The following is a 19,743-nucleotide window of genomic DNA, read 5'->3' as shown; positions in this document are numbered from 1 at the left end:
CTCTTATAAATAACAAACATACCATGAATAGAGAGCTAAAATTCTACATCTTATCAGTTTAAAAATGCATCCAAGTTCCAATTTTGTGTAATGTGACAACAGAGCATCCCTGGAGATAGAATTATTAACTCAGATTATAACTTCAGTACTAAAGATTCGCATGTGTTTAATAGAATGGTTCGGGTTCAGAGTTGCTCAAATGAAAATTTTCATCCGTGAGGATGAGAAGAAAAACTCGAAATTCGACATTCAAAAGAGAATCGGATGAATTTAGGAGTAAATATGAAGGCTTTTCATAAGACAGTACCAGATTGAATGGATGGATGGATGGATGGATGAAAATTGCTGCTAGTTTTATCACGGAAGGGAAGGATGTGATATCCTGCTCTGCGCCAAAGCTGTCTAATTGTAATCGGGTTTTTCTGGGTATGTGCAGCCTGACCTTTGGATTATCACATTTGATGCGTAGCAACCGGCTTTGACACAGTCTTCAATGGGCTTTTCTTGAACCAGTTGAGATAAGAATCCCCCAACAAATGCATCTCCTGTTGCAAGAACGCCAATCACAAAGAGAACGAGAAGATGAGTGATGAGTTACATTATTGTGTTGTAAGGAAAGTGAAAGTTTCATTGTCCTTATTGCATGTTTTGAACTAAAGATGATCTAGCAAGGTGCGTCAATGAAAAGTTCATCTGGTTTGCGACATCTAAATATCCATTGAGATCTAATGCATGATATGAGATTGTAGCAAGGAACCATTAAACGAACTATAAACCAACTAAGTACGGAGGAAATGGTAACGACTCAAGCCCACCGCTAGCAAATATTGTTCTCTTTGGGCTTCCCCTCAAGGATTTTAAAATGTGTATGCTAGAGAGAGATTTCCACACCCTTATAAAGAATGCTTCGTTTTCCTCCTCAATCGATGTGAGATCTCACAATCCACCCCCCTTCGGGGCCCAGCGTCCTTGCTAGCACACTGCCTCGTGTCCACCCTCCTTTAAGGCTCAGCCTCCTCGCTGGCACATTGTCACCCGATGTCTGGCTCTAATACCAACTGTAACGACTCAAGCCCACTGCTAGCAGATATTGTCCTCTTTGGACTTTCCCTTCAAGGCTTTCCCTCAAGATTTTTAAAACGCGTCTGCCAGGGAGAGGTTTCCACACCCTTATAAAGAATGCTCCGTTCTCCTCCCCCATCGACGTGGGATCTCACAAAAAATAAGCCAGCTTGTGCCCTCACAGTATAAGTAAAGTCTATTGTTCATTGTCCACGGTTTTACTCCATGGTTTTACAACCTTCATAAGATATGATAAATGGGGGGTGCAAAAGTATTTCAATAAAATAGTTCACGCAAATTCCCTAAGAAGAGTATATGTTGACTCAGTCTTTCCATGCATTTGCCAATTAAAGTTGGATAGAGAGACCATATACCTGCCCCATTGGTGTCAACCAACTTCTCCTTGGGCAACAAAATAACAGGGAATAGTTTTGTCTTCCCATCTTCAGCAACCACCACAGGATCGGCACCTTGAGTGATGACGGTGATCCTCTTTCGTGTTCCCGATGCCTTTGGCCACTGGGAAATCTTTATGGCAATCTCCTCGACATTGTCAGTCTAATCAGAAAAGACAAATTTAGTAATCTGTGGGAGAGCTGCAGTTCAGTTTTTGCATTTGAGAGCCCAAAAGAACGTTATGAAAATTACCTCCCACCCATGAACTTTTGAGAAGGTTCTTGCTTCTGTCTCATTCCCAAAAACATAATCCACGTACCTGTATTAAAAATCAACCCAATTGTCCATAACAACAATCGTGACCAAGGAAGAGCTCTTAACCAAAACCATTATAATGAAAGAAGTTCTGCATCCATTGCATAAAAGATGAAAAATAAAAGTGCACAAAACTTACGGCAGAGCTTTCTCCTGCACCTCTCTGAAGAATTCACAAATGAAGGGAGCAGAAAGATTCATGCAGAAGACCTGCAGAAGCATGCAAATTTTTCTAAAGTGCTGAAACTAGAATTCGAAGGAATAAAATGTGTATCACATCAGTGTGGAAATGTCACCTTGTTGTTTGCAGCGGCATGAGCAGCAACAAGTTGAATGGACTCAGGGGACACCGTCAAGAAAAATCCAGCAATATAGTAATATTTTGCCTGCTCCACTGTTCGAAAGTAAATTTGCATTGAGGTCAGAAATTTTATAGCATATGGCCACTAAATACACAGTAAATGAAAAAGTACAAAAGTAGAGGAGAAATGAGTACCGAGTGCCCAGTTTTCAGGTCGCTTCAAGTGCTCAGTTTTGTAACAGTTCGCAGCTGACAAGTTAGCAACAAGTGACCTGCAAATTGTCAATTTAAGTTACACTTGACTTGATATGAAATATGGACTCTTTCCACAACACACACCCATTGAGGTCACTCCTTTCCACTACCTATAGATGGATGTTGATTGTGAAACCAAGTGACTAACCTCGTCTCCTCCCAACTCTATATATACATATATATATGGATGTTGATTGCGAAACCAAGGGACTTACCTCATCTCCTCCCAACTTTATATATACATATACATTCATAGTTTTTGATGTATGCAAGTATAAAATAAATGTTATCTGGTTGGAGGTGAAGGAAGATACGATTTTAAGTACCATATTAACAATGAAGCATAAAGAGGAGTTTATCACCTAGTTTTCAACCAAATAAATTTAAATGAACTTCAAAAAAGTAGAAAAAAACTTTTACTACATTGTTTACAAGAGTCTAGTCACATGTAAACATTTTTATAAAAATGAAAAAAATGTGTGTGCATAGTATGAACACAAAGATTGATTTTTGAAAAGTAGATACAATCACATTAAGGAAAAAATGAAAAAAATGTGTGTGCATAGTATGAACACAAAGATTGGTTTTTGAAAAGTAGATACAATCACATTAAGGAAATTGAACAATAAGCAAGATGTAAACAGATATTGCCTACCTCTCACCACCTCCGACACAGACAGCACATGTACCGGTGGGAGTAGTTTCATCCTCGTAATATTGAACCTGAATACATTTGATTTAAAATTAATCAAGACTTTTGTAGTTGATAATTTGAAACCATTAGGAGGTTGTGGAAAACATGCCCAGACTTACATTGACACCAGCAAGCCTTGAGTTTTTCTTCATTTCCTCTCCAAATTTGTCCTTTCCAATGGAGCCAATATAACTAGTAGCACCAGGAATTTGAAGCATCCACTGAAAATATCGAGAAAATATCAATAGGTTCATAGGAGAAATGAAACTTGATTTCATAAAACTGCATTCAGGGTAAAAAAGTCACTGATGAAGCTGCTACCAACCTGAGCAACTTTAATGGAATTTTGAGTGGCGCCTTCATGTAAGAAAAATAATGTCAAAAACACAGATCATCAAGTTACACAAACGATCAAGTAAGAAGAGATAATTATTTAAAAGCACTAGAAAAAGAAAATCAAAATACCTCCAGCAATATATTCCACATTGTCTTTAGCAGCCAGTTCCTCGTACCTATACAAATTCACAAGTAAACGTTGTAACATTAGGATTTAAACGAGAAACAAAGTACAGAACGCATGAGATAGGAAGCAATCGATCAACATCCCTACAAAGCAAATAAATAAGCTCACCACTGAATACAAATTCATCATGAACTACACAATACAGATCTCCTACTTACAAATTCATTTGCCTGTTTGCTAAAGTAAAAAAATGCAAAATACGTCAAACCATTCAATCTTACTTCCTCCCAGATCCTGATGAACTTGCAAGGAAAAAGCAAAATACAATGATTGAATGGAAATACGAAGAAAGAAACTCACATGGGCAAGTGTTTCTCCTCGGCAAGAATAGCATTGTTCAACTGGATATCATATCTGCCAATAAGAAATATCAAATTGTTAAAGAGCTTCTTCAAACAAAACCAATCTATACATTCATTGAGATCACACACCAAACAACTGCATTTTTTACTCAGTAAATCACAATCGTGCATTAGTCTCTATTTAGAGATTTTCACTTCCCCCAAAACAGACCACGATTAAGGAACCGGAAAAGGCGAGGCATCTAGATCTGGCAATCATTCATCTCGCACTCCTTGGCAACCAAAGTGTACATACCGAAACAGAAACAAAAAGTGACAGATCTGGCATGTAAAACCTAAACCACCTCGGAAATGCTTAGATTTATACTGTAAACATCTAAATCGCTTGATTTTATGGTGCATACGAGCAAAATAATGGCACGACAGTTCCGAAAAGAAAACAATCGAGAGACGGAAGTGAGCTTACTTTTTCAAGAAATCATCGTCGACAACGGCGGAGATGTCGAGCAGGGGGTTGCCCATTCCCAAAAGGATCTTCTCATACGCCATTGGAGGTAGATTTGGAAGGTGAAGAATGAGAGAAACAAAGGAATGAAAATGGACAGCTTACGAGATATGAAGAGAGACGGCGATGTGTCCGAACTTCTGAAGGTCACTAAGTAGAGAGCCCTTTCGCGCGTCGCCGTCACCTTCCTAAATTCTCTATTTTAGAAATTACAAACTAATTAATTAATTTTAAATTCATAAAATTTTAAAAAATAATATATATTTTTAGACTAAAAATATTATTTTAGTAATTGTAATATTACAAAAATAATCTAAAAAAGGCCGGAAGAAATTGGGCTTATGTACGGCCCAATACTATGAAGCCCTAAGCCCAGTTTTGAAAGCCCAAAATTCCATTTAATTTTCCATTTTTTATTTTCTAACATATTTGCAAATAAATATTTCTATATGATTAATTAAAAATAAATATAATATATTTTAAAAACCGATTAATCATTAATTGAAGAAATCTATGTATTCCCATGAGTCGCCCTCGTGGAGCGAACCAGATCTTCAAAAATTTCGTATCGTTTTTCGTGGACTAGCATCTCGAGATTCTTTAACAAACATAAAAAAATCATCTTGAATATCAGGTATTGAGTTTAGTCGGTGGACGTTTAGATACCTTAGACCTAGTTATCCTTAAACAATACTCGAGATAAGTTATGAAATTCTTAGCTGAATATGCAACGATTATGACTAAATCTCGGTCATTTTACAAGGTCATAATCGTTTTCATGTCTATTAAATAATATTAAAATATTGCAAAATTAAATGAAAACGAGAAAATTCAGATTAAAGTAATTAATTACATTTAATTAGTCAATTGACAACTATCTCTAGCAATTTCAACAAATAATTTAAATATAATTAAGTTATATTCAATTATTCAAGACAATGACATTTTTTATTTATATAAAATCTTAAGAAATAAGAAATCTAATTTAAATAATTTATGTCATTTATGTCATTTCATTGACAAAATCAAATTTTTATGACTAAAAAATTAGCTAAAGATAGAATAAAATCTATCTTTTTTTTTTTACCCTAATTTTTAATTTTTGAATATAACATGACACGTGTATTATATCAAAATAGATATAGCTCATACCGCTCTGTACTTAACCTTTACGTACGTTTTGTTGTTCACACACTATTGGAAAACGAGATTCAAAAATTTAAATAACTTAAAATACGAGCAGCTTAACTATATAGCAAAAGAAGTTAAACTCGAGCTTATAAACTTAATAAAATAAAAGAGACGAAAGTCATCAATAAAAAAACGAACACGGTTAAAAATAATAAGATTAATATTTTTTAACGATAAAGAAAAAAAAAGTTTGTATTTTTATTTTTAATATAAGATTAGAAATATGACTTAAAAAATGTTGTTTAAGCTCTTTATTTATTATAATAAATCTTAATTATTTTAAAATAATAATGAAAAATATTCTTGCTTTTGCTTTTTTTTTTTTTTTGGGTTCTCTGTGTTTTTTTATTATTATTATTTTAATTGTAAATCACATTTAAAATTAATTAAAAAGCATAAACTTTTTTTTAATTATTCCCGGAATATATTAACATTTTTTTCTTTGGAAAAAGCTTAATTAAGCCTTAGCTTTTATGAAATTATTCGGAAAAAAATATGTTAATTTTTGTTAGCTTTGCTAATCGGGTTGACTGTTGAAAGTACTGTGCTCAACGAGTTATTTAGCTTTCAATTTTATGTTCAATTAATTTTTACTGTTAGTTCTTTTAAACTTCATACAAGTATTTATATGTCACACGTTGTCTATACAACGTAAATAATAGATGATAATGACAATGACAATTGCCACGTGAATGGGTCTATGGAGCTACTAGGAAGAAGTTACGAGAGTTACGAATGACACCCGAGTAGTCATGGGTTAAGAACAATAATTGAATTCCCATAAACCTAATCGAAACGAAAGGGTTCACTTTAATTGCTAAGAGTAGGTAACCCGCTCTCTATTCATTGAATAGGTTTCGGGGCAATTTTTTTGTGAGTGTATTAAGGAAATTGGGAGCGGATTAGGCTCTTGAGGAACAACAAATATCTCGGGTATCTTAAAACTTTCAATTTTGTATTCAATAAATTTAAAAAATTTCAAATTTGTACGAGCAAATTAATTTGCTTTTGAAAAAATTAAAAATTAAATCACACATTAAACATTCTTTAAATTTGATAAATTAAATAGACACGAACTTAGAATATTAAAATTCTAAAAGATAATGAAATGAATTGTAAAGTGATTTATTCCATTTATTTATTTATTTTCGTGACTTAAATGAAAATAAAATTAAATTATTATCCAAAGTTTTAATGGACAAATAATTTTAGTATATAGTATTTTTGGTACATATTACTATAGTCCCTTATTTAAAATGGACCACATCCATTTATTCAATAGTTATTGGACCATTTCTTTACTAGGCTTGTCCCATATTATTAAATTACATATTCTATTAATTAAATTAATTAATATGGTAATTTAAAAAAAAAACATAAAATAATTTATATGCTAAACATTATTGGATATGCACGTTTCATATTTAATTTTAATATATAAATTTAATTTGCATTTTGGTCCCTGATCTATCTAAAATTGAAATTTAATCCTCAAGAAAAAGAAAAAGAAAAAGAAAAAATTTATAATAAGTTTAATTTAACTTAAATTTAAATTTATCTTAAATGAATCCGTAAACCAATTTAATAAATAAAGTTTTTATTTTTATGAATTTAATTGAATTAAAAAAAATCAAGATTTATTATTATTTTTTATTTTTTAGAGCGAAAAAATTATACAATTATTTTGATTATTATAATCCCATCTTATATTTTAAAATTGAAATAAATAAAAATATTTTTAAAATTCAAGGGAATTATTAGAATTTTTAAAATAAATTAATATGTGTTTTGATCATCTGGACCATTAAGTCCCCACCCGAAATGAGAAAAAAAGACCTGTTGTGTGATAAAGACTGGGGGCATTATAGTCATTTCACATTCTGGGAACGTTAGGACGAGGGGAAGCATTCATATAAATTTTGAAGCTAACGTGTTTCTCTGCGTTGCGTTGGCGGTTTCGTGAGGGACATTTCCGCGTCGCGATCTTTATTTTCTTGTTGTTTCTATTTTTATTCTTCAATTCAATCTTTATTTCTTTGTTAAATTCGTTGATTTCTTTCCTTTTGTCGTCACTTATGAATCGGATTCTCCGGTGTTTGCTTACGCGTTCTGGCTCAATCTCTGCTTCTTCTGTATCTGTTATTTGGATTTCGGCTTTTTTCGTCTTCTTTCTCCTGTTTTGCTGCTATTTGGCCAAAACAAGCGAAGGCTCTTCACTCTTTTAGCCTTTTCAACTCTCTTGATTCTCTGTTTGAAGTTTTATGTATGGTGGTTTATTCAGATTTGTGGGAGAGATGGGATTTTTCAATACTTTATTGGGGATTATTGGGTTTGGAATTGGAATTCCTCTTGGACTGTTTATGGGGTTCTTCTTGTTCATCTTTTCGAAGCCGGATAAGGTCAAGGTATAATCCAAATTGATTCTTGTTTATTACTCATTTCTGATTCTTCTACAGAAATTAGCAAATGCATTGTGCGTTCCTCCCCTGTTTTTCATTGCAATTTGGTAGTGCACTCAATGTGTTTGTTAATTTGTCTCTTCGACAAACTTTTTGAGATTTTCAGTTTCAACTTTGTTTCGTTGTATCCAATCAAAGAATATTCTCATGTATTGAATTTGCAATGTCATCCTCATAGGCTCAGCTTTGTTTAATACTTTTTTGGGTCCGAGGATGCAAGAACGCTCTGTTTTTGTTGGGTCATAAATGAATCTTTCTGGCCTTTTTTTTTTCTTCTCGAATGCAGGATCCGATGATAAGGCCAATCTACGAATTGGATTCAGATGCTTTGGAAGAACTTATTCCTGAAATTCCACTGTGGGTTAAGCACCCTGATTTTGATCGGGTTGGAAAATTTTAGTGGTGTTCATTTTGTTGTCTCTGTCTCTCCTGTTTCATAGTTTCTCATATTTGTCTGATAGATTGCATAAATTACACAGGTAGACTGGTTTAACAAGTTCCTTGCAGCCATGTGGCCTTACCTTGATAAGGTTATTTCACACTGTACAACCACATCTCCTTTTAAGTTTTGCTCATGTTGCTTGAGCTTTGACATCAATTTCTTTAATGTACAGGCAATTTGTCCTAGCATAAGAGCCATGACCAAACCAATATTTGCCGAATATATTGGGACGTTTCGAATTCAATCTATCGAGTTCGAGAGTTTAAGTCTTGGAACTCTTCCTCCCAAGCTTTATGGTTAGTCTACTTTGAAGAAGCATCTTTATATCATGTTTAGGAGAAACATTACCATCTGTTGTGGAGTTTGTAGAATATATAGACAAACTTATGTTTTCTGAATCAATTCCCCCTCAACTGTATGGTTTGATAGCATAAAATCACTGAGTTTGTCCTCTATGACGAGAAATGGATGCCTTCAAGGCTGATATTCTGGCCATCGTAGTAAAAAGCCGGTAGAGATATATATGGGAGATAGTCATATATAGTAGGTGGTTATATCTGGTAAAACTATGTATAGTAAGCTAAAACCATATAGGAGTGCTTTGAAGTCTGTATTCTCAGTATTCTTTTATTCTTTTTTACTGTAGCCTAAAGTCATCAATATAAACTTTTAGTCAATATTCCTCCCACTTCTCTCTCTTGTTCTTTGTGTTCATCTTGATCGAGCATGTGCGTTGTTGTGCGATGCTAACAAAAACTCATGTATTTTAATATTTGCGAGCTTCTGGCTGCTTAATTAAGGCACTCGAGTTCAACGCGGAGTATATGTTTTGCGTGATAAGTTGAAACTGCCTAATGTTGTAGGTTTCAAAGTGCATGAGACCGATGAGAACGAACTAGTTATGGAAACTGCAATCAGATGGGCCGGGAATCCCGATGTAGTATTGGTGTTGAGACTCTTTTCATTGCAAATAAGAATTCAGGTCAGGGGATCCAACAGAAAAAAATTGTATCTGAGGAATGTTTATCCTTTTCCTCTCCGAAAGGATTTGACGGTTGATCTTCTTCTCAGTTAATAGACCTGCAAATTTTTGCTGCACCTCGGATAGTTTTGAAGCCTCTAGTCCCTGCTTTTCCTTGTTTTTCCAACATTGTTGTGTCTTTGTTGGAGAAGGTACAAGAGCATAGAGCTTGATTTAACGGCAAGTTCTTCCATATTCTGTAATAGTTTTGATAGTTTTGTTTCGTTTTTTTGGGTTACATAACTCCAGCCGCATGTAGATTTTGGATTGAAAATACTCGGAGGTGATATCATGTCCATACCTGGCCTCCATCAATTTGTTCAGGTGCTGCACTGGCCTACTGGTATATATTCATTTATGAACCACTTGGCTTGGTCAATGAATGTTTAGTTTACAAATATGGATTTGTGACTCAGCTAGCTCTTGCAAGTGTAGGAGGCTATCCGAAAACAAGTTTTGAATCTCTATCTTTGGCCCCGTGTTTTCGAGATACCGATACTCGATGCATCAGTGTAAGTTATGATGAGGTCGAATAGCTGATATTAGTCTTTATTGAATTTGATTTCATTCATTGTGTGTTGTATGACCTTTCAAGGATGCCTCCGTTTGTTCATATTTTGGATTACAAGTTGGTCCTTATATGATTTACTCTTTTTTTTCATGAAGGGGGGCAACGAAAAAGCCAGTGGGAATACTACACGTGAACGTCGTCAAGGCACTAAGGCTCTCGAAGATGGACTTATTGGGGACCTCGGATCCATATGTCAAACTCAGCCTAAGCGGAGAACGACTACCATCAAAGAAAACCACCATTAAGATGAATAACTTAAACCCAGTTTGGAATGAGAAGTTCAAGCTTGTTGTAAAGGATCCAGAATCTCAAGTTCTTCGTTTGCGAGTCTATGATTGGGACAAGGTTTCTTCCCTTCCTCTGCAATGCCATTGAGTTCCTGAAAGATGAATGCTGAGAATTGATTTTCATTGCAGGTTGGCGGACATGACAGGTTAGGAATGCAGCTAGTCCCCTTAAAAGTACTTGCACCCCACGAGAAGAAGGAACTAACGCTCGACTTAATAAAGAACACGGACATAAACAATCATCAGAACAAGAAACCGAGAGGACAACTTGTGGTCGAGTTGACGTTTACTCCGTTCAGAGTAGAAAGCAGCAAGTCTAGTAGTCAGTTAGATGGATGTCGGAGTATGGTCAGTCAAAATGAAAGAGATATACACGACGATTTCGTAGGTGGAGGAGCGGGGTTGTTGTTGGTGAAAATCCAGGGAGCTACAAGCGTGGAGGGGAAACGACATAGTAATCCTTATGCAGTGACACACTTTAGAGGTGAAAAGAAGAAAACAAAGGTGAATCTCTCTACTCATAAGACTCCACACTTGTAGCCATACTAACTTGTAGCTAACTAAAGGATGAACTCGTTTTCGTCATCGTCTTCCATTTATATTCGAACGATGTTTTTCCTAGATGGTGAAGAAATGTCGTGACCCGGTTTGGAACGATGACTTCCAATTCATGCTCGAGGAGCCTCCATTAAAAGAGAAGATCCATATCGAGCTTAGGAGTAGGAGGAGCGGCCATTTCGGTTTCCTCTCGAAGGTAACATCACATCACATCACATCACATCACAAATTTGTTCCCCTCGTGCTTTGAACAATTGCTTCACATGATCTTTCCACAGGAATCATTGGGACACGTAGAGATCAATCTGATCGATGTCGTGCACAACGGACGCATCAACCAGAAGTATCATCTAATCAATTCGAGACATGGAATGATACACGTCGAGATACAGTGGACACAGTACGCTTGATGGAAACAAAATGAGTTCCTCACTTGACTTGTTGATATGCGTCTCCCATTGGAGTTTTGTGTGGACAAAACAGGGAAACATGAAGCCCTTCTGAATTCAAGCAACTGTTCTCATTGTTCACATATAAAATGCATTTAAAGCCATCACTGCCACAAGTATGAACACCCATGTAGCTTGCTTGGTTGTTCTTGTTGATCATTATTGTCAAAGGTTCATTGACAAAATGCCTTATTTCTCGTGTTTATTTCGGTTTTTGTAATTACAGCTATCAAAATATGTCGATCGTATCGTAGCTTACCTAGTCAAAGCATTAGTCATTTAAACCTTCTCACTGTATCGTATCGTAGCTTAAGTAGTATTTACTCGAAAATTACAATGTGGAATTTATGGTCCGAGATTCAGAGCGTCGAGTGTGTAAATGATTAAAAATAAATAAATAAATAAAAGGAAAAAGTATTTTGAAGTATGATGGAATTTGGGGAAAGAAAAGGATGAGTTCATCCATTTGAGAAGTATGGGCCAACCCAACCCAAAGAAAAAGCCCAATGGGCTCATTTGTTCATTCACTTGGTAGAGTATGGGCCAGCCCAAACATAACACTTCATAAATACACGAATAAATAAATATATTTAGCAGAATTATCGTTCAATTATTCTCCCTTTAGCATCTTATTATACAAATGAATAAAAAATGACCATAATATCCTTACACTACCTTCACTTCTCGTTCACGGACAACCACCACCGACTATTGTTATTGTTGAAAATCACCGAATTCCACCGTTGCCCCCACCGGCCATCACTACCATCCATATGTCGATGACCATAATATCCAGGTTGACTATTGTTATTGTTATTGTTCACGGTCAGGTTGACTCGACAAAAAAAAGTCAATTTGTGAACCAACTTGACAAAAAAAGTCAATCTGTGAACTGACTCGAAAATTTTAGTTTTTAAAAAATTTAACCAAACCCAACTAAACGTTTATGGTTTAAGTTGGATAATACAAGTTGGTTGGATTCTGAGTCATGTAAACACCTCTATCGTACACACACACAAAAAAAATGTTGACTTTTTATATCCTCGCCCTTTTGCAAGAGGGCAAATATACGAGTTTTTTAATTGGACTCGACCGAAACAACAAGTATTTATTCTCTCGTCTTTCAAGATTTTTTATTATAAAAATTTAAACTTTCGATTTGAAAATAAAAAGTATATGTCAATTACAGTCGTGATTGAAACATTTATGAGGATAGATATTACCGTACAAAGATGAATATTTAAAAGGATAGTTATTTTTTTCTTTCCTATTGACTTTTGCGCTCCAATGTCCCTCTCCCATTTGTAGACGTTGCAAAGGGAATCCGATTTTCCTCTCTCTCTCACCTAGGGTTTCGTGGGTTTCGAATATTTAGCTCATTCTCCATTCATCGCATCTCAAAACGGATTTAGAATTGTTTATACAATCGAACAAAACGTCTAGGTTCTAACCTAAAAGTTCAAACCTTTTTTGGCTGAGAGATTAATGTATACAGAAGGACAATACATCTCGATTCTTCCTCCTTCATAAACCCTGGTCTATTCGTGACACTCGGAGGACGGATTAGGGCAAGGAAAATGCATAGGCGTGTTCGGATGATTGTAGATGTTATTTTGTGGGGAAGAGGGAATAACTTTTGGCATGCCAAAAAGATAGGCCATTTCAGTGGAAATTTAAAAAAAAAAAAAAAAAAAAAAAAAACCATTTTTTAATTTTTAAAAAATATATAATTAAATTTAAATATTTAAAAATAAAAAAAACAATATTTTAAGATGATATGATTCCCCTATCCAATAATATATATTCAAAACTTTTTATTTGGTTGACATTTTTTTTATAATTATTTAAAAAAATAAAAAGAATCAAATTATTCCAAAAGAAAATAATTAATTTCTTGATTTATGTTATGCCTTTTGTAATCTAATAATCGGGACTGTGAAATTGACTAACCACTGAGCCTTGTTCAGACTGTAAAAGATGTTGCCTATCATACGGCTCACCAACTTCATTTGCCTCTATAGAAAGATTGCTTTGAGTACGTTTAGATACAGTTCTACGAAGGAAGAGATTGGCGGGTCGAGAACGTTTTCAATGTGATGTTATAAAATATAAGGGTCGGTTTCGTAAGCAATCTAGTTCTCTATTTTGAATGTCTTAGACTAAAGATACGAACCAAAATTTGAAATATGAATTCGATAAATATTAGGCGTACGAAGCTCACACGCTTGACAAAATTTGAAACTCGGGCACTCGATAAATTTCAATTCTATGTTGGGTAAAAAAAAAAGTAACCACGGTGAAAGGGGGGGGGGGGGTAAATCCAGGTCAATGTGATAAGATGTGGGTGAAGTTGTCACAAAATGTCAAACTAGGGGTTGACATGGGAATCTCTAACCTGCTGGCTACTGCATGTCACGTGATGGTGTGCACGTGTGCCATCCCATCATCATTATTATCTGCAAAAAAGTTAATTAAAAAAAAAAACAATAATCCACGTTTAATAAATAAAAAAACATCATTGTACTAACAAACATTTTAATTAGTGTTCTGTATTTATTTTCATATTCTTATCCAAAAAAACATTTTGGTTCCTAAATATTAGGAGTGTCACGTGATCTTGTAAGACCATGACTCTATCTAAATTATTACGGTCGGGTTGGACTAATTTTTTTTAATATTTGGGTTGGGTTGAATTTTTTAAAATCGAAAATTTGAGTTGAGTTTCGAGTTGACGTTTTTTATTGGGTCAATCAGACTAAATCTAAAATAGAGTTATAACTTAATCCAACGTAATTCTAAGATCAGTATAAAAATCAACAATGATCGACTCTTTGTAACCGAAGTTAGTTATGTTGTGACTTGTGAGTGTTTTATATTTCTGACAATGCAACTGTGATGTCCCACTTGACTCTTTGTAACCGAAATTAGTTATGTTGCGACTTGTGAGTGTTTGATATTTTTGACAATCGAGCTGTAATGTCCTACATTGGTTGGGGAGAAGAACAAACCACCATTTGTAAGGGGGTGGAAACCGCATTTTAAAACCTTGAGGGAAAGCCCGAAAGGGAAAGACCAAAGAGAACAATATCTGCTAGCGGTGTATCTGGATCGTTATACCAGCCTAACACAAAAATAGAGGGTTGAATAGGGTCGTAAAGTTGATTCGAATCCCCAGCTCAATTCGTAAAATTTTAAGCGGGTCAAAAAGATTATACACGTCTAATTAATTGGTCTAATTTTTAGATGTAAAGTTGAAATCTTTAATAAATGGACCCTTTCATATCTCTTAGAGTCAAACAGCTAATAGATGTGGCTTTAGGGAGAGAGAGACTGGACAGCAGCCATTGGCCACTAACACCAAAGAAAAAGGATTTTTTTCAAGCATAGTTTAGCCCATTTGCAAAAGGTGAAAATGGAGCTTAAAGGGTATCTTGCCCTAAACAAAGGGCATAGTATCTTTATCTTATTGTGAGATCTACGTTAGTTGGGAATGAGTCTCTCTATTGATGGCGATACGTAACGGGTCAAAACGGATCATATTTAAGAGCGATGTGCTAGCGAGAACACCCCACATTGGCTAGAGAGGAGAACAAAAAAAATTATCATAAGGGTGTGAAATCTCTCCCTAATAGATGCGTTTTAAAATTGTGACTGCTAAATAGAACAATATCTACTAGTAGTGAGCTTGGACGGTTACAAATGATATCAAAGCTAGACACTAGGCAGTGTGCTAGTAGACCTCCAACCAGGGTGTATTGTGAGATCTCACAATTGGTTAGAGAGTAGAACAAAATATTCCTTATAAAGGGCATGAAAATCTCTCCCTAATAGACGCGTTTTAAAATCGTGAGGCTAACGACGATACATAACGAGCCAAAACAAACAATATCTCATGATTTAGTAGCTTCTTTTAAGATTTGAGCGTAAACAACCAATTGGGGTTTGAGTGTTGTCTTTGGAGAACACAGAATCTATGGAGCATATTTACATCCACTTTGAAGCTAAAAAAATTGATGAAAAGTTAACATTTTTTTGTTGTTTAATGTCGGAAAACAGTGTGGGGGAATATTGGAGTAGAAAATTTGGATCGAGACAAACAAAGAATATAATCTTTTGGCCAAAAAACAATATTTTATGGCTCAGAACATTTGGTTGATAGGTCATTTCATTTCAATGCCTAAAAGGTATGTTCTTAGAGAATAGTTCCAAGCTTTTAACTCAACCCATTATAGCTTTGCCCATAGATTTGTCAACTCTTAATAGTGTTAAGCAAACCACGATGAATTTAAAGAAAACAATTGAAATTTGGAGCATATTCAATGGAATCCCAAATAAAATGAATGCTGTCCTTTTTATTTAACCTCAACGCTGAGACAACCAGCAGCACAGGTCAAATCCTCAAGGCTCAACGAGCTGCCACCGCCGCCGCCGCCGCCGACGTCGCTGCTGCTCTCTTTTGGCGGCCATGGACATGAACAAAGCTAAGTTGAAGGCTTCTTGGAGTGTTCTTCTTCCGTTATAGAGCTGTTTTGTCTTGTTTTTTCGTGTTGTTCTCTCAACTTTTACTAGAGGGGGCTTGCTCGAGATCTGGGGCTGCTGTGAAATGGGTAGCAAATGGAGGAAGTTGAGGGTAGCTCTTGGGTGGAATCTATGTGTTCTTGTTCCAAGAACAGATGAAAGCGCTACCCCTTTGGATGATTGTGATACCACCACTGAGAGATTCTCTGATGCTGCCCTGCTTTCCCCTGCTGCTCATTGGGGCTCATCTTCTCGCCCTTCAACACCAACACCAACACCTTCTTCTCATAAAAGTGGCATCAAATCTTCAAAGGTTGTGGATCTTCAACCTTTGTTCTTTAAGTTCTGTGGAGATTTGTTTACTTTGATTCATTTGAGTTTTGTTGTTCATATGTTTTTCTGTTTGTTGAAGAAAGTGGTTTGTTTTGTGGATACTTATGGACTAAAGGCTTACTACGGCTAGGATCCGATGTTGAGCATCGGACTCGGGTAGCTTAACTTGCTTGTATAGAAGAGCATGCTCGCTTTGGCTAACGGTTTTGTAAGGTGTCTGTTAGGGAGTAGTTTCTATAACTTTATAATGAATGCTTTGTTTCTTTCTCTAACCGACGAGGGATCTTACAATTCACCCTCTGAGTCCAACGTAAGACGTTGTTTCAATACATGTTTTAAGGAAACGGTTTGGAAACGAGGCTAGCTGACAGTTTTACGGTTTTAAAACGTGTCTGTTAGGGAGAGGTTTCCACACCTTTATAATGAATGTTTGGATCTAACAATCTACCGTTCAAACCCAACGTTTCGTGTTAGTTCAATACATGTTTCAAGGGAACGGTTTGGAAACAAGGCTAGCCCACAGTTTCCTCTTCGGCTTTCGATTTGATCTATAGTTTCTTTCTGCATTTGATACTTTGCTATTGCTGATGAATTCGTGTGACTGATATCGTTGTTTCGACTTTATTCAGCAGACATGCTCGATTTGCTTAACGGAGTTGAAACAAGGAGGTGGACTTGCTATATTTACGGCTGAATGCTCGCATTCGTTCCATTTTCACTGCGTCGTGTCGAGTATTAAACATGGCAATCGAATTTGCCCAGTTTGCAGAGCACAGTGGAAAGAAATTCCTGTTCAAGGTCCCAGTTTGGATGCTCCTCCTGGAACAGCATCAGCTCGTCCTGCTGACTCGAATCAAAATAATGCCTTAATGACTGTCGTTCGACGATTACCTCCTCGAAGGGATCTAAGTCGACGACTCGTTGTTCCGCTATGTCAGGCTCCCGAGCCAGGCGTGTTCGACGACGATGAATCATTAGGTACCCAGACAGTTTGTGCTGAAAGTTCTTGCAACAAGAACACTGCAGATGGTGACTCTACTAAAATCATACAGATGAAAACATATCCAGAGATTTCCGCTGCTCCAAAGTCGAAATCCTACGACGAGTTCACCGTACTCGTCCATCTTAAAGCTGCTGCTTTGGTTAGGAGACAAAACTGCGCTGGAAATCAAGCTAGTTTGTCACAGTTTTCTCGAACTCGTTGTGCACCGGTTGACTTAGTAACAGTTCTCGACATCAGCGGTAGCATGGCGGGTACTAAACTTGCACTGCTTAAACGAGCTATGGGATTTGTAATACAGAATCTTAGCTCCAGTGATCGACTGTCGGTAATTGCGTTCTCGTCAACAGCTCGACGCCTCTTTCCTCTTCGTAAGATGACTGATACGGGTCGACAACAGGCCCTGCAGGCTGTCAATGCTTTAGTTGCTAATGGTGGAACCAATATTGCTGAAGGTCTAAGAAAGGGTGCTAAGATAATGGAAGATCGAAGGGAAAAGAACGCTGTTTCGAGTATAATATTGTTGTCCGATGGCCAGGACACGTACACGGTCAATGGTTCGGGGGTTAACCAACCACAACCGAATTACCAGCTGCTTCTCCCTCTGTCGATGCATTCTAAGGACGAGTCGGGATTCCAGATTCCGGTTCACTCTTTTGGATTTGGTGGGGATCATGATGCTTCGTCTATGCACTCGATTTCCGAGATATCTGGAGGAACGTTTTCTTTCATCGAGACTGAAGCTGTGATCCAAGATGCATTTGCACAATGCATCGGCGGGCTCTTAAGCGTGGTCGTGCAGGAGCTACAAGTAGCAATCGAATGTGTACACCCAAATATCCATCTTAGATCACTAAAAGCTGGAAGTTATCCAAGTCGTCTGATGGTTGACGGTCGCACCGGGTTTATCGATGTCGGGGACTTGTATGCCGATGAAGAGAGGGACTTTTTGGTCTCGACCAATGTCCCTATAGAGCCTTCCTGCAACTCAACACCACTACTAAAAGTTCGATGCGTTTACCGGGATCCAATCACCAAGCAAACGATGACATTGGAAAGCGATGAAGTAAGGATCGAAAGGCTTGAAATGGGAGGTGGACAAGGGGTCGTTTCAGTGGAAGTGGATCGACAATGCAACCGACTCGAAGCAGCCGAGGCAATAACACAGGCAAGGATAGCAGCAGAACAGGGAGACTTAGCTGGTGCAGCTGCCATACTAGAGAAGTGTAGGACGGTGTTGTCGCAAACGGTATCCGCGAAATCTCACGACCGATTATGTGTTGCCTTAGACGCCGAGCTCAAAGAAATGCAAGAGAGGATGGGTAGCAGACATGTATACGAGGCATCGGGAAGAGCATACATTCTTTCGGGACTGAGCTCACATTCTTGGCAACGAGCAACAGCAAGAGGCGACTCGACTGATAGCTCGAGCCTGGTTCAATCGTATCAAACTCCATCGATGGTGGAGATGCTTACTCGATCGCAGGCTACGTTTCGGGGTAGCCCATCGGCTCAGAGCCTTGTGCAGCCACTGTTGTGTTGTGGATCACAACCAAAACCAAGGTAGTAATGATGATGATCATGGTTGAATCCTAATGAAGCTGTAAATGAATAATGGGGAAAAGGGTGAAAGGAGATTTTTGTTTTGGTTTTTGTTTCTTTGGGTTAAGCTGTGGGGTTGGTTGGTGTACATAAAGAGAAATGGGTATAAGTGTGTGATTGTGTCTCGAACTCTGGAGTAGTTCAAGTTCATTGCTAACAGATATTGTATACTTTAGCTCGTTACGTATCGTTGTTAGCCTCACGATTTTAACCGTATCTACTAGTGAGAGGTTTTCATACCCTTACAAGGAATGATTCGTTCCTCTCTCGGATGGCGTCCTCACTGGTACATTGCTCAGTGTCTGACACTGATATAATTTGTAATAGTCATGTATCTCCGTCGGTCTCACGGTTTTAAAACGGTCTACTAATGAGAGGTTTTCACACTTTATAAGGAATGATTCGTTCTCCTCTCTAACTGGTGTGGGATCTCACATCACCACCCTCTTTCTCACATTCGATTAGCTGAATGCAACCATTAGGGGATACCGTTGGTTTACATTATAACATGGGTATAAATGAGTAGGGTCGGATTGGTTGAGGAAGTCTTGATCGAAGCCAATTCGACACTTTTCCTACTCAATCAACATGTCTTCGCTCGTGATCGCTTAGAACTCCTCTTCTATCATTAGAAACTCCCAACGGGTCAGCCACTTGCTAGAACTAACCGATTGTTCTGAATAAGAATAATAACGACATGAATACACTTAATGCCTAGATATAGTCGTTTGCACAACAGGGTTGATGAAATTGTATGGTGAGGGAGAAATCCATATTATTTTCCATGATTTTAGTGATAGAAAGAGACCGTTGAGGATTAGATTTGGGTTGACTTTGACCATGTAAACAGGACAAGACAGAGAAGCAGAGGTTGTGGGTTCCTAACTTCTTTTAAGGTTGACACTCCCATATATTGGGAACCATACATTTTTGGCAAAAAAAAAAAAAAAAAAAAAAAA

The 19,743-nt window shown here is 36.9% G+C and overlaps 3 protein-coding genes across 8 annotated transcripts in view; 2 read left to right on the top strand and 1 right to left on the bottom strand.

The window, feature by feature from the left end:
* Positions 1-93: 93 nt before the first annotated feature.
* LOC111444919 (adenosine kinase 2-like) lies at positions 94-4,519 on the bottom strand. The gene is made up of 12 exons (XM_023083055.1): positions 4,315-4,519; positions 3,847-3,900; positions 3,489-3,535; positions 3,349-3,380; positions 3,143-3,244; positions 2,985-3,052; positions 2,270-2,346; positions 2,070-2,167; positions 1,913-1,983; positions 1,711-1,777; positions 1,437-1,620; positions 94-545 (listed from the first exon to the last, which is right to left on the bottom strand). Exons 1-12 carry the CDS (start codon positions 4,395-4,397, stop codon positions 403-405), a joined length of 1,026 nt encoding a protein of 341 aa, XP_022938823.1. The 5' UTR covers positions 4,398-4,519; the 3' UTR covers positions 94-402.
* Positions 4,520-7,489: 2,970 nt separating this feature from the next.
* Positions 7,490-11,684, top strand: LOC111444918 (synaptotagmin-3-like). Of its 4 annotated transcripts, none has more exons than XM_023083053.1 (13): positions 7,490-7,949; positions 8,290-8,388; positions 8,483-8,533; positions 8,618-8,741; positions 9,309-9,427; positions 9,517-9,618; positions 9,716-9,790; positions 9,902-9,978; positions 10,133-10,382; positions 10,454-10,634; positions 10,713-10,828; positions 10,947-11,078; positions 11,161-11,684. In XM_023083053.1, exons 1-13 carry the CDS (start codon positions 7,806-7,808, stop codon positions 11,290-11,292), a joined length of 1,602 nt encoding a protein of 533 aa, XP_022938821.1. In that variant the 5' UTR covers positions 7,490-7,805; the 3' UTR covers positions 11,293-11,684. The 4 variants fall into 4 exon arrangements, with proteins under 4 accessions (XP_022938821.1, XP_022938820.1, XP_022938819.1 ...); XM_023083052.1 differs by having other exon boundaries at positions 10,454-10,828; positions 11,161-11,318; positions 11,444-11,684; XM_023083051.1 differs by having other exon boundaries at positions 10,454-10,828.
* Positions 11,685-15,648: 3,964 nt separating this feature from the next.
* The window catches only part of LOC111444917, a 9,233-nt gene continuing 5,138 nt past the window's right edge, over positions 15,649-19,743 (top strand). Inside the window, exons 1-2 of one of the 3 annotated variants that reach the window (XM_023083050.1) lie at positions 15,649-16,162; positions 16,815-18,967. In XM_023083050.1, coding sequence (XP_022938818.1) covers positions 15,935-16,162; positions 16,815-18,749 — 2,163 coding nt within the window. In that variant the 5' untranslated portion in view covers positions 15,649-15,934 and the 3' untranslated portion in view covers positions 18,750-18,967. Of the gene's footprint in view, positions 16,163-16,811; positions 18,968-19,743 lie in introns of those variants that run through there. The other 2 variants (XR_002710757.1, XM_023083048.1) reach the window with 2 other exon arrangements.

This window comes from Cucurbita moschata, unplaced genomic scaffold, assembly GCF_002738365.1.
Source record: "Cucurbita moschata cultivar Rifu unplaced genomic scaffold, Cmos_1.0 Cmo_Scf00007, whole genome shotgun sequence".
In the NCBI taxonomy this organism is placed as follows: Eukaryota; Viridiplantae; Streptophyta; class Magnoliopsida; order Cucurbitales; family Cucurbitaceae; genus Cucurbita; species Cucurbita moschata.
The sequence above is the reverse complement of the archived record's forward strand: the minus strand, read 5'-3'. Positions and strand labels throughout refer to the sequence as shown.